The sequence below is a fragment of the Oncorhynchus mykiss genome, chromosome 9 (genome assembly GCF_057628025.1).
Source record: "Oncorhynchus mykiss isolate SJ-2025 chromosome 9, ASM5762802v1, whole genome shotgun sequence".
Lineage (NCBI taxonomy): Eukaryota > Metazoa > Chordata > Actinopteri > Salmoniformes > Salmonidae > Oncorhynchus > Oncorhynchus mykiss.
Window position 1 is genome coordinate 82400878 of NC_143030.1, and position 13652 is coordinate 82414529.

Below are 13652 nucleotides of genomic sequence, written 5' to 3' on the forward strand. Positions count from 1 at the left end.
TGATTGGACGACAGTTAATCATTAAAGTTAATTTACGCAGGACAGGACATCCATACGAATGGGATTTTTTTTTTTAAGTATTGTAAAACTGTTACGTTATTCTTCTTTCTCTGTCGATGTCGGGTACTACAACACGTTACTATTACACTGTTATCGCAGGTACTACAACACGTTACTATTACACTGTTATGCCGAGTACTACAACACGTTACTATTACACTGTTATTACATGTTTTGACACTGTACTTTGTATTAGAATACCAAATATTACATATTAAAATGTTTTACAATATATGGTATTAACATTCCTACTCGCCAATCCAATCAGTAGGGATCTTTAAACTGGTGTGAATACACCACGACATGATAGGACCGGTAACTGATAACCATTGTCTGTAAACATTCCTCTGTATTGAAAACATGCAGACAACACAACTCGCATTCAAGACAGATAAATAAAATACAAATCAAGCCTGAATACCCTAAAAATACCTTTATTTTGAAAAGCCTTAAGAAAAAAAATACTAAGATGTCATATTGTACAATAAAAATAACAGATCACCCCCCCCTCAACATTTCAGACAGCCAGGTAAAAACAGAGTACAATACTGAAGTTTATTTTTCTCAGGTATAATTTACTTTTAGTAGCAGATCTTAAAATCACGTTTTTAGCTATGCAAAAGTAGTAAAAGCAGAGGACAGAACAGTAACGATACAGTATTAAAGGAAACATAATAGTGATCAATGTTCCTTCGGCAATTGAGCAAATTTCAGGTCTTTTGAGCACAAACTTGAACATTGTGAAAATTCTGTGCAACTTCTGGCGCGCGTTTACTGTGAACACTGAGGCTGTACAGTTTTACTGTGAACACTGAGGCTGTACCAGCTTTTAGTTACAGTTTTACTGTGAACACTGAGGCTGTACCTGCTTTAAGTTACAATTTTACTGTGAACACTGAGACTGTACCAGCTTTTAGTTACAGTTTTACTGTGAACACTGAGGCTGTACAGTTTTACTGTGAACACTGAGGCTGTACCAGCTTTAAGTTACAGTTTTACTGTGAACACTGAGGCTGTACCAGCTTTTAGTTACAGTTTTACTGTGAACACTGAGGCTGTACCTGCTTTAAGTTACAGTTTTACTGTGAACACTGAGACTGTACCAGCTTTTAGTTACAGTTTTACTGTGAACACTGAGGCTGTACCTGCTTTAAGTTACAGTTTTACTGTGAACACTGAGGCTGTACCTGCTTTAAGTTACAGTTTTACTGTGAACACTGAGGCTGTACAGTTTTACTGTTAACACTGAGGCTGTACCCACTAAGTTACAGTTTTACTGTGAACACTGAGGCTGTACCTGCTTTAAGTTACAGTTTTACTGTGAACACTGAGTCTGTACCTGCTTTAAGTTACAGTTTTACTGTGAACACTGAGGCTGTACAGTTTTACTGTGAACACTGAGGCTGTACCCACTAAGTTACAGTTTTACTGTGAACACTGAGGCTCTACCTGCTTTAAGTTACAGTTTTACTGTGAACACTGAGACTGTACCAGCTTTTAGTTACCGTTTTACTGTGAACACTGAGACTGTACCAGCTTTTAGTTAGTTTTACTGTGAACACTGAGGCTCTACCTGCTTTAAGTTACAGTTTTACTGTGAACACTGAGACTGTACCAGCTTTTAGTTACAGTTTTACTGTGAACACTGAGGCTGTACCAGCTTTAAGTTACAGTTTTACTGTGAACACTGAGGCTGTACCTGCTTTAAGTTACAGTTTTACTGTGAACACTGAGGCTGTACCAGCTTTAAGTTACAGTTTTACTGTGAACACTGAAGCTGTACAGTTTTACTGTGAACACTGAGGCTGTACCAGCTTTAAGTTACAGTTTTACTGTGAACACTGAGGCTGTACCTGCTTTAAGTTACAGTTTTACTGTGAACACTGAGGCTGTACCTGCTTTAAGTTACAGTTTTACTGTGAACACTGAGACTGTACCAGCTTTTAGTTACAGTTTTACTGTGAACACTGAGGCTGTACCAGCTTTAAGTTACAGTTTTACTGTGAACACTGAGGCTGTACCTGCTTTAAGTTACAGTTTTACTGTGAACACTGAGGCTGTACCCGCTTTAAGTTACAGTTTTAACAGTGGCCAAGTAGGCTGCTCTGGCTGTTTGATCATAATGTACGGCCTACCAGAGTAGCCTACCATCAAAAACAATGGAGAAAATGCATCCCATAGCATTTTAACATGGAAATAGCCGTTCTATCGTTCAACCTACAGTAGCAGTCAATGTTCAATGCAGACCTACATTCCATGAGACTGTTGAAACAAACATGCCGGGATTGACAACCTGTTCGTCCACTTGTCCTTCGGACGAGGAGGCGACTGAACATGTTTTTGTGTTGTTTGATGCTAGAAACCACTCTACAAGATAAAATGCCTTGTTATTCTCATACCATTATTACAGAGAATCAGACACATTATTGCTACCTTCCGCTTATAAGCTACTTAGCTTATTCAAGCATGTCTCAAAATACAACACTGCCCCTTTAAGACCGAATATAGGGATACTGCAGCTCTGATTGGTTATGGCGCGTGGGTCGGTGTAGAGTATGGGCCTGTGTCGTGCCTGATGTCGTGCCTGTCAATACAATAGAGTCCTACTCCAATTCTCTCTGCCTACAAGAAAAATCTCTTGCATAGTTTGTTTTCTTTCAGTGTGGTTGCATTGAAAATGGCTAATATTGCGTTGATTCAATCCTAATTCGCTCAGTAAAGGGAAACGCTGACAGTGTTAACTAACAGGGAAAACTAGACCGTTTAATCTCGTACATCTCTGCGCGGGGCTGAAGTCCCGGGGAGCCGTGCGCCCACGCAGTTTATAGGGAACATGGATAATAATAACATAATATATTAACAGTAACGGAGTAAATAGGAAATGGAAATCAACTTTAAAATGGCAGGTTTCCCAGACACAGATCAAAGTTAGGCTTAGTTTAGTACTAAAAAAATCTGCTTAATGGAAAATCTCCATTGAAATAGCGGTTTAGTCCAGGACTAGGATTAATCTGTGTCTGGGGAAATTCTCTCTAAATATCAAATCGCTTTTAAATAAACCCACTGTAGACTATTGATTACTTCTACTGTCATCTCTGTAGATCAAGTATCAATCTCTCAAAAGTCCTCTCTCCTCATCTCACTCTCTTCATCACCCCCCCTCCACACACAAAAAAAAAAAGAGACTAAAACATGAAAATGAAATCTTCATCTACGTATATTAAAATGCTAAAATATAAAATTGTTTGTAGATCTTTGTTTCATTCTGAACAGCTGTTGGGTCTAATGACCACAGAGATCCGAGAACTACAGTTACGTTCTTATATATTGGCACACATAAAATAATTCACAATTTCTTCTAAAAAAATAAGTTGACATTGAAAAAAAAAAACTGTGCGTTCACACGTATATTAGTTTGATTAACAACTGCACAGGACCAAGAAAACAAAAGTCACGTCAAAGTCAGAAAATGTCCTGGACTAAAGTATTCCAAATCCATTTGGTTGGAAGCAGGTGATTATCTCCCCAACCAGTCCCAACCAGTCCCAACCAGTCTCAACCAGTCCCAACCAGTCCCTACCAGTCTCAACCAGTCCCTACCAGTCCCAACCAGTCCCTACCAGTCTCAACCAGTCCCAACATGCTTATAGTACTGACAACACAACCAGTCTCAACCAGTCTCAACAGTACTGACGATAACAACCAGTCTCAACCAGTCTCAACATTACTGACGATAACAACCAGTCTCAACCAGTCTCAACATTACTGACGATAACAACCAGTCTCAACATTACTGACGATAACAACCAGTCTCAACATTACTGACGATAACAACCAGTCTCAACCAGTCTCAACCAGTCTTACAATACATGTATTGGACACATGGAAACTGGATATAGACAAACGCGCGCACACACACAAACCTGTCTTACACACAGCTCGAACAAACACCTGTCTTACACGCTCACAACACACACCTGTGTTACACGCTCACAACACACACCTGTGTTACACGCTCACACACCTGTGTTACACGCTCACACAACACACACACACACCTGTGTTACTCCTTCCGCATGCTTGGATTCGGCTGACCCAAACGAGGGTACTCTCATGCTCCCTTAAAAGACCTTCTCTTGAAAAACAAGAAAAAAAGTAGCGATGGTACTGTTTGTCCAACTTGAGACGCCGTAGCCAATATACACTTCCTCAAAATAATCAGAAACAATCTAAAGATAACTCAAGAAATCTGTCCCAAAATGTACGTTTTTGTCAAGGAGATGCTAGACGAACGGTTTTACATCCAACGAAGATGTTTGTTGCCTTATTTCTCAATGAAAATGATTAGTCTGTCGTTGAATGACAAACACTTATTGGAGAATCCCTACTGTTGACCAATCACTGACGAAAGGGGCGGAGACTCGGATACTGAACTTCGGCTTGCCAGGAGAAACACACACACGTCTCACACACACCTGTCTCACACACAGCTCACACACACCTGTCTTACACACAGCTCACACACACCTGCGGACTGTAGGGCCTGAGTTAGAGCATGGACCAGAAGAAGCCCATAAACATTTAATTCTTAATAAAGTAGGGCTGAGGGGACGCAACTAAAGGGTTAAACAAGAGTCTCTCTCTTAGCTTCCTCTATATAGTAACCTGAAGGTAGTGGACAGGACAGCAGCTTCCTCTATATAGTAACCTGAAGGCAGTGGACAGGACAGCAGCTTCCTCTATATAGTAACATGAAGGTAGTGGACAGGACAGCAGCTTCCTCTATATAGTAACTTGAAGGCAGTGGACAGGACAGCAGCTTCCTCTATATAGTAACCTGAAGGCAGTGGACAGGACAGCAGCTTCCTGTCTATAGTTACCTGAAGGCAGAGGACAGGTGAAACTAACAGCTTCCTGTCTATAGTTACCTGAAGGCAGAGGACAGGTGAAATTAACAGCTTCCTGTCTATAGTTACCTGAAGGTAGTGGACAGGTGAAAATTAACAGCTTCCTGTCGTTACCTGAAGGCAGAGGACAGGTGAAACTAACAGCTTCCTGTCTATAGTTACCTGAAGGTAGTGGACAGGTGAAATTAACAGCTTCCTGTCGTTACCTGAAGGCAGAGGACAGGTGAAACTAACAGCTTCCTGTCTATAGTTACCTGAAGGTAGTGGACAGGTGAAACTAACAGCTTCCTGTCTATAGTTACCTGAAGGCAGAGGACAGATGAAACTAACAGCTTCCTGTCTATAGTTACCTGAAGGTAGTGGACAGGTGAAATTAACAGCTTCCTGTCTATCGTGACATAAAGGCAGTGGACAGGAGAAACTTTAAATTAAGGCCAGCTGGGTTGACCAGGAGAGGAAGCCACAGTCGACGTTACTTTCTCAATTCCTCCTCTAGGCCTCATGGCACAGCTCCTCATCAAAACAACACTGTCCACAGTATCTTTCCCAGCCCCCTTGGCTCCTTCACCCTAAGGCATTAGTGTAGTTCCGACAGGATTGGATACATGTAAAAACATAGCCACATTTCCACCTCGCCCATCAGGGTTGTATTCATTAATAAACACCGTAACAAAATGTACTGCAGTAGAAGATTGACAAAAAATAAAAGAAAAGCGTTTCTTATTGTAAAAGTTCAGGTAGATCCCTCCCGGTTTCAGTCCGTTTTGTTCCGTTCGGTGACTAATGAACATGACCTACTTTCACCCAGTAGTTCCATATAGAATCGCTTCTGTATCCTGTGGATATGACGAATAAAGTTTGATTTCATTTCCTTTTTGATACCTACGCAATTTTTTCAGATCGAGGGCATTTAACCTTTTCTATCCCCTCACCTCCCCAGTCCCAAATGGAACCCTATATAGCACACCATATAGGGAATAGGGTGCCGATAAGGTACGTTACCCACAGGCACAGATCTGAGACCAGTTTTAAGCCTACCCCTCAAAAGGTACGTTACCCACAGGCACAGATCTGAGACCAATTTTAAGCCTACCCCTCAAAAGGGGCGTTACCCACAGGCACAGATCTGAGACCAGTTTTAAACCTACCCCTGAAAAAAGGGATGGTGCACCATTTTGGCAATTAAGCCCTTTAACTACTGACCCAGAGTCAGATAAACTCATGGATACAAATGTGTCTCTGAGTGTAGTTTAAAGGAAGTTGAAGTTTTGTGAGCCTTTGATAAACTAGTGTTAGCGTAATGACTGGAAGTCTATGGTATCAGTTAGCTGATGGCGCTAACGCCAGCATCACCTAGAGATTCAGCCACAGAAAGATTTTTTTCTTGAGCCAATGGTAAGGAACATAATTATAAATCATTTGTAGACTGCAAATTGACCGCAAGAAGCCCAAACAAATATATATACACTGACTAAAACAATCATTTCAAACCTGGCTTAGATTTGGTATACAATCACATATATCTCTCTATTATGAGAGAGAACACTTTGGTACAGATTTACAAAATCAAAATCACTTGGAACTGATTTGCAGGGGTTTTTTCAGTCTTTATGTCCAACAATAAAATAACGTAAACTTGTATTTATTTTTTGCTCAGAAAACTTGGGCGAGTGGGTAAATAAAATCGGGGCACCGGTTGGGGAACCCTGTCAGACTTTCAGTCATTGCCAAAATGTGACACTATCCCTTTAATGATTACAACTATATTTTGGGAGGGTAAAACTGGTCCAAGATCAGTATCCAGGGGCAACATCTCCCTGGGGCCTACAACAGCATGCAGGCGTTCTTCTTTCCACGTCTCTTGGCCTGTAGCGCCGCCCTGGTGGCCATCTCAAACACCTCCCTGACTCCGTCCTTGGTCTTAGCTGAGCACTCCTGACAGCCGTAGGCACCGATCCGGTTAGCCATGTCTCTGCCCTCCTCCGACTTCACTGGCTCCTAGAGACGTAGAGAGAGAGAGAGAGAGAAAAGAAAAAAAAGATTTTGTTTAGCGAGAGACGGAGAAGAGGTGACCTGTCCATCACACACGTACCCGTTTCATCTTGGAGAGAGAGAGAAGTTAACAGACACACACACCGTTAACCATGTCTCTGCTACAGGGAGAAGGGTGTCACGTACCTGTTTCATCTTGGCCAGCTCCCTGCGTGTGTGTTCGTCGTTCCTCAGGTCCTTCTTGTTGCCCACGAGGATGATGGGAACATTAGGACAGAAGTGTTTCACCTCTGGAGTCCACTTCTCTGGAATGTTCTCTGGAGGGAGAGATGTTAGTGGGTGTGTGTCGTGTTCAGTTAATTCCTCTGACTGTGTGTGTGTGTGTGTGTGTGTGTGTGTGTGTGTGTGTGTGTGTGTGTCATTAGTCGTATGTACCGGATACACACAGTATACACCAGGGGTAATGAACTCTGACCCTACGAGGTCCGGAGTCTGCTGCTTTTCTGTTCTACCTGATAATTAATTACACCCACCTGGTGTCTCCGGTCTAAATCAGTCTCTAATTAGAGGGGAATCACCTACCTGGTGTCTCATGTCTAAATCAGTCTCTAATTAGAGGGGAATCACCTACCTGGAGTCTCATGTCTAAATCAGTCCCTAATTAGAGGGGAATCACCTACCTGGTGTCTCATGTCTAAATCAGTCCCTAATTAGAGGGGAATCACCTACCTGGTGTCTCATGTCTAAATCAGTCCCTAATTAGAGGGGAATCACCTACCTGGTGTCTCATGTCTAAATCAGTCCCTAATTAGAGGGGAATCACCTACCTGGTGTCTCATGTCTAAATCAGTCCCTAATTAGAGGGGAATCACCTACCTGGTGTCTCATGTCTAAATCAGTCTCTAATTAGAGGGGAATCACCTACCTGGTGTCTCATGTCTAAATCAGTCCCTAATTAGAGGGGAATCACCTACCTGGTGTCTCATGTCTAAATCAGTCCCTAATTAGAGGGGAATCACCTACCTGGTGACTCATGTCTAAATCAGTCCCTGATGAAAGGGGTATCACCCACCTGGTGTCCCAGGTCTAAATCAGTCCCTGATTAAAGGGGTATCACCCACCTGGTGTCCCAGGTCTAAATCAGTCCCTGATTAGAGGGGAATCACCCACCTGGTGTCCCAGGTCTAAATCAGTCCCTGATTAAAGGGGTATCACCCACCTGGTGTCCCAGGTCTAAATCAGTCCCTGATTAGAGGGGAATCACCCACCTGGTGTCCCAGGTCTAAATCAGTCCCTGATTAAAGGGGTATCACCTACCTGGTGTCCCAGGTCTAAATCAGTCCCTGATTAAAGGGGTATCACCCACCTGGTGTCCCAGGTCTAAATCAGTCCCTGATTAAAGGGGTATCACCCACCTGGTGTCCCAGGTCTAAATCAGTCCCTGATTAAAGGGGAATCACCCACCTGGTGTCCCAGGTCTAAATCAGTCCCTGATTAAAGGGGTATCACCCACCTGGTGTCCCAGGTCTAAATCAGTCCCTGATTAAAGGGGTATCACCCACCTGGTGTCCCAGGTCTAAATCAGTCCCTGATTAAAGGGGAACAATGAAAAAATGCAGTGGAACTGGGGGTATACACCGTCCAACAAAACACTTCCTGATCTGAGGGGGTATACACCATCCAACAAAACACTTCCTGATCTGAGGGGGTATACACCATCCAACAAAACACTTCCTGATCTGAGGGGGTATACACCGTCCTACAAAACACTTCCTGATCTGAGGGGGTATACACCGTCCTACAAAACACTTCCTGATCTGAGTTGGAGGGGGTACACACCGTACAACAAAACACTTCCTGATCTGAGGGGGTATACACCATCCAACAAAACACTTCCTGATCTGAGTTGGAGGGGGTATACACCGTACAACAAAACACTTCCTGATCTGAGTTGGAGGGGGTATACACCATCCAACAAAACACTTCCTGATCTGAGGGGGTATACACCATCCAACAAAACACTTCCTGATCTGAGGGGGTATACACCATCCAACAAAACACTTCCTGATCTGAGGGGGTATACACCATCCAACAAAACACTTCCTGATCTGAGGGGGTATACACCATCCAACAAAACACTTCCTGATCTGAGTTGGAGGGGGTATACACCGGCCAACAAAACACTTCCTGATCTGAGGGGGTATACACCGTCCAACAAAACACTTCCTTGCTGTGTGTGTGTTGTATGTTACCTAAACTATCTGGGCTGTCTACAGAGAAGCACATGAGTATAACGTCAGTGTCGGGGTAGGAGAGAGGTCTCAGTCTGTCATAGTCCTCCTGTCCTGCTGTGTCCCATAACGCTAACTCCACCTGGGAGAAAGAGAGAGAGAGAGGAGAGAGTCATTTAGCACAGTGGTTAAGGAAGTCAATCCAGCTTTCAACATATTCTTCAAAGTTGTAATAGTAGAATGTACAAGGTGACATTTCTAAATCGGGTATTGCATCATCAGTTCCTCTTGTCCTGTCAGTCATTGCAGACCTTAGTTAGCTATTTATAACTTTTCAGAAACATCCAGATCAACTATGCCCATGTCAACTAACGTTTTTTAGCCCATAGATTCTGTTTTTAGCCCATAGATTCTGTAGTAATGTTTGAGTCACTGAAATACCACATGAATAAACATTACACATGGCAAAACGTATACAACTGCAGGAAATTAGCTTTAAACCTGCTAAATGTTCTCAAGAAGGGTGTGAACAGTGCTTCTGCCCACAGAAAGACGTGGTGCATGATGGGATGATTTAGCAGACACTACTACCCAGGGCAGTTTGTGCATTCATCTTCAGATAGCTAGGTGGACCAGTCATAGTCAGTACATTCATCTTCAGATAGCTAGGTGGACCAGTCATAGTCAGGACATTCATCTTCAGATAGCTAGGTGGACCAGTCATAGTCAGGACATTCATCTTCAGATAGCTAGGTGGACCAGTCATAGTCAGGACATTCATCTTCAGATAGCTAGGTGGACCAGTCATAGTCAGGACATTCACCTTCAGATAGCTAGGTGGACCAGTCATAGTCAGGACATTCATCTTCAGATAGCTAGGTGGACCAGTCATAGTCAGTACATTCATCTTCAGATAGCTAGGTGGACCAGTCATAGTCAGTACATTCATCTCCAGATAGCTAGGTGGACCAGTCATAGTCAGCACACTCATCTTCAGATAGCTAGGTGGACCAGTCATAGTCAGGACATTCATCTGCAGATAGCTAGGTGGACCAGTCATAGTCAGGACATTAAACTTCAGATAGCTAGGTGGACCAGTCATAGTCAGGACATTAAACTTCAGATAGCTAGGTGAGACAACCTCATATCACAGTCAGTACATTCATCTCCAGATAGCTAGGTGGACCAGTCATAGTCAGGACATTCATCTTCAGATAGCTAGGTGGACCAGTCATAGTCAGGACATTCATCTGCAGATAGCTAGGTGGACCAGTCATAGTCAGGACATTAAACTTCAGATAGCTAGGTGGACCAGTCATAGTCAGGACATTAAACTTCAGATAGCTAGGTGGACCAGTCATAGTCAGTACATTCATCTTCAGATAGCTAGGTGGACCAGTCATAGTCAGGACATTCATCTTCAGATAGCTAGGTGAGACAACCACATATCACAGTCATAGTCAGGACATTCATCTTCAGATAGCTAGGTGGACCAGTCATAGTCAGGACATTCATCTTCAGATAGCTGGGGGGACCAGTCATAGTCAGGACATTCATCTTCAGATAGCTAGGTGAGACAACCACATATCACAGTCATAGTCAGGACATTCATCTTCAGATAGCTAGGTGGGACAACCACATATCACAGTCATAGTCAGTACATTCATCTTCAGATAGCTAGGTGAGACAACCTCATATCACAGTCAGCACATTCATCTCCAGATAGCTAGGTGGACCAGTCATAGTCAGGACATTCATCTGCAGATAGCTAGGTGGACCAGTCATAGTCAGTACATTCATCTCCAGTTAGCTAGGTGGACCAGTCATAGTCAGTACATTCATCTGCAGATAGCTAGGTGGACCAGTCATAGTCAGCACACTCATCTTCAGATAGCTAGGTGAGACAACCACATATCTCAGTCATAGTCAGCACATTCATCTTCAGATAGCTAGGTGGGACAACCACAAATCACAGTCATAGTCAGGACATTCATCTGCAGACAGCTAGGTGGACCAGTCATTGTCAGTACATTCATCTTCAGATAGCTAGGTGGACCAGTCATAGTCAGGACATTCATCTTCAGATAGCTAGATGAAACAACCACATATCTCAGTCATAGGAAGTAACTTTTCAGCAAAGGCAGTGCTAGTTGGGAAGTCAAGGGGGTGGAACCATTTTGTCATTATATCCATCACTTTCAGGTGGAAACCAGTTCCAAGGGTCTGGTTTGGAATTGGGCCCAAGAGAAAATGAGGACACGGTCAGTTTGGTTTGGAACTAGGACCCTGGCTGAGGCTCACCTGTTTGCCGTCGACCTCGATGTCAGCCACATAGTTCTCGAACACAGTGGGCACATAGACCTCTGGGAACTGGTCTTTACTGAAGACGATCAGCAGGCAGGTCTTCCCACACGCTCCGTCTCCCACTATCACCAGCTTCTTCCTGATTGCAGCCATCTATATGAGGGGGAGGATCGAGAAAGAGGGGAGAAGGAGAGGTGAAACAGGGGAGGTGGAAGAGAGACAGGGGGAGAGATGGAGAGAGGGACGATAGAGATTAACACTCATATTATACCACTGCATCCCATCTTTGTTTCCGTTTAGCCTGCATAGTGATACCCTGATTTTAGCCTACTTCACAAAAGGTAGCTCAGGGTTTCTTGTTCCTGGGGTAATTTTGTTTATAGCCCTTAACTATTACACCTGATACAGATGATATGTGTATTCATATTGACCTAGATCAATTTTGTTCATGGGCGGATGGTAACCTAGCGTTTAAGAACATAAAGGCCAGTAACTGAAAGTTTGCTGGTTCGAATCACCAAGTCAACCATGTGAAAAATCTCTGTGCCCATGAGCAAGGCACTTAACCATTAGTCGCTCTGGATAACAGCGACTAAAATTACTAAAATGTAAATGTTCATATGAATGAAATACAGTGTTCTTGCATATGACCAAGGAATGATAACTTAAATGTCATAAGGGAAACATATTTGAGATAATTACTATATCTAGCTAGCTAACGTTGCCTTGGCCAGCTAATGTTATTAGCTAGCTGGCGTTAGCTAACTAATTAGCTAATAAACTAGACAGCAAATACAAAAGTAACCACGAACAATCAAGTAAACACATTGTTAGTGAGAAATATTGTGTGTGTTTTTGTTTATATTTCTTGTAAATAGTTAACGGTTTAGTTTGGTAATTTGCTAGTTAGCTAGAAAAAGGCAGTAAGTATTGTAAGGATACGCCTGACGCCCAAAACCGGTAATTCATGTCAGAATGTATACACATTTGGTTAAGGGTTTAAGGTTAGGAGTTAGTGGTTGGTTTAAGCGTCAGCTGTGTCCTTTATATTCTTTCCCAGTTAGATAGCCAGCTAGCTTATGCGACAACAAGTTAGCTAGCTAATGTTTGGTTGTCAATACTTTGAGCTCCATTTGCGGTTTTAAAAAGTCATGGCTATAGATTTCATAAGTGTTTTAGTTATATATAATCATCAATATACGGTTGTTACGCAACTGTATTAGATAAAGATAGTTAAAAGAAGGAATAGCTAGATTAAAGTGATGCTACCGTCTGTTAGCTCTGTTTCGGGTTGTCGCCGCTTCTCTTCCGGTCCGAGCTGAAATCCCCGCCCACTTTGGACTGCCACGCACTGGCAGCATATAGAGAGACCTAGACAGGACTAGATCTACAGATCTAGCTTAAAAATGTCTACAAATCTCAACAACAACAAAAATCTAATTGGAAAGAAACAGTGAAAAGATTGCATCATACTAACCCACCGGTTTTGTTTTGATTTGCACTTTACAAGAAATAGCAAGAAATAGCATAACACAAATAATATCCACATGAATCAAAGAAAGGAAAGAAGTCAAAGAGTAAAAAACAAAAAACAAGTGATAAAGAAAATGTATAAATATATTTAGAAAAATAAACTAATTTCAGAAGTTGACCCAGGTCACCCCCCAGGTCACCCCCCAGGTCAACCCCCAGGTCAACCCCCTCTCCCCAGGTCATCCACCCTCTCAAGCTCACTCTTTGTTCTGGCACCTCCCGATTTACAAATGAAGCACTGGACTCTTTATATAATACTAAATAATATGTTCTGATTTAGACTGAGCCATTATTCTGCTCCTGTCGAACAGGGGCAGGGGGGAAAATACGTTATCCATATTTAAATAGCAAATGGGAGACGCTTTCCTGTGGTTCCTCTTCATGCCAACTCTGGTTGTAAAGCGAAGGACTGTGCTTAATATATGGAAAGTTGATAAATAAATATAGTAGACCTAGCCTATAGAAAACTGATAAATTAATATAGTAGACCTAGCCTATAGAAAACTGATAAATTAATATAGTAGACCTAGCCTATAGAAAACTGATAAATTAATATAGTAGACCAAGCCTATAGAAAGCTGATAAATATAGTAGACCTAGCCTATAGAAAACTGATAAATAAATA

The 13652-nt window shown here is 42.4% G+C and overlaps 1 protein-coding gene across 1 annotated transcript; it reads right to left on the reverse strand.

Moving 5' to 3' along the window:
- Window positions 1-478: 478 nt before the first annotated feature.
- On the reverse strand, window positions 479-12839 carry LOC110529252 (rho-related GTP-binding protein RhoA-A). Its single transcript, XM_090185584.1, has 5 exons — window positions 12764-12839; window positions 11492-11647; window positions 9212-9332; window positions 7146-7276; window positions 479-6965 (listed from the first exon to the last, which is right to left on the reverse strand). Exons 2-5 carry the CDS (start codon window positions 11645-11647, stop codon window positions 6792-6794), a joined length of 582 nt encoding a protein of 193 aa, XP_090041710.1. The 5' UTR covers window positions 12764-12839; the 3' UTR covers window positions 479-6791.
- Between the last annotated feature and the right edge of the window lie 813 nt (window positions 12840-13652).

Coding starts and splice junctions, on each gene's coding strand:
- LOC110529252 (XM_090185584.1), bottom strand. CDS start 11,647: ATGGCTGCAATCAGGAAGAAGCTGGTGATAGTGGGAGACGGAGCGTGT. Junction 9,333..11,491: donor TCGAGGTCGACGGCAAACAG/GTGAGCCTCAGC, acceptor TCTTTCTCCCAG/GTGGAGTTAGCGTTATGGGA. Junction 7,277..9,211: donor AGACAGCCCAGATAGTTTAG/GTAACATACAAC, acceptor CTCTCCCTCCAG/AGAACATTCCAGAGAAGTGG.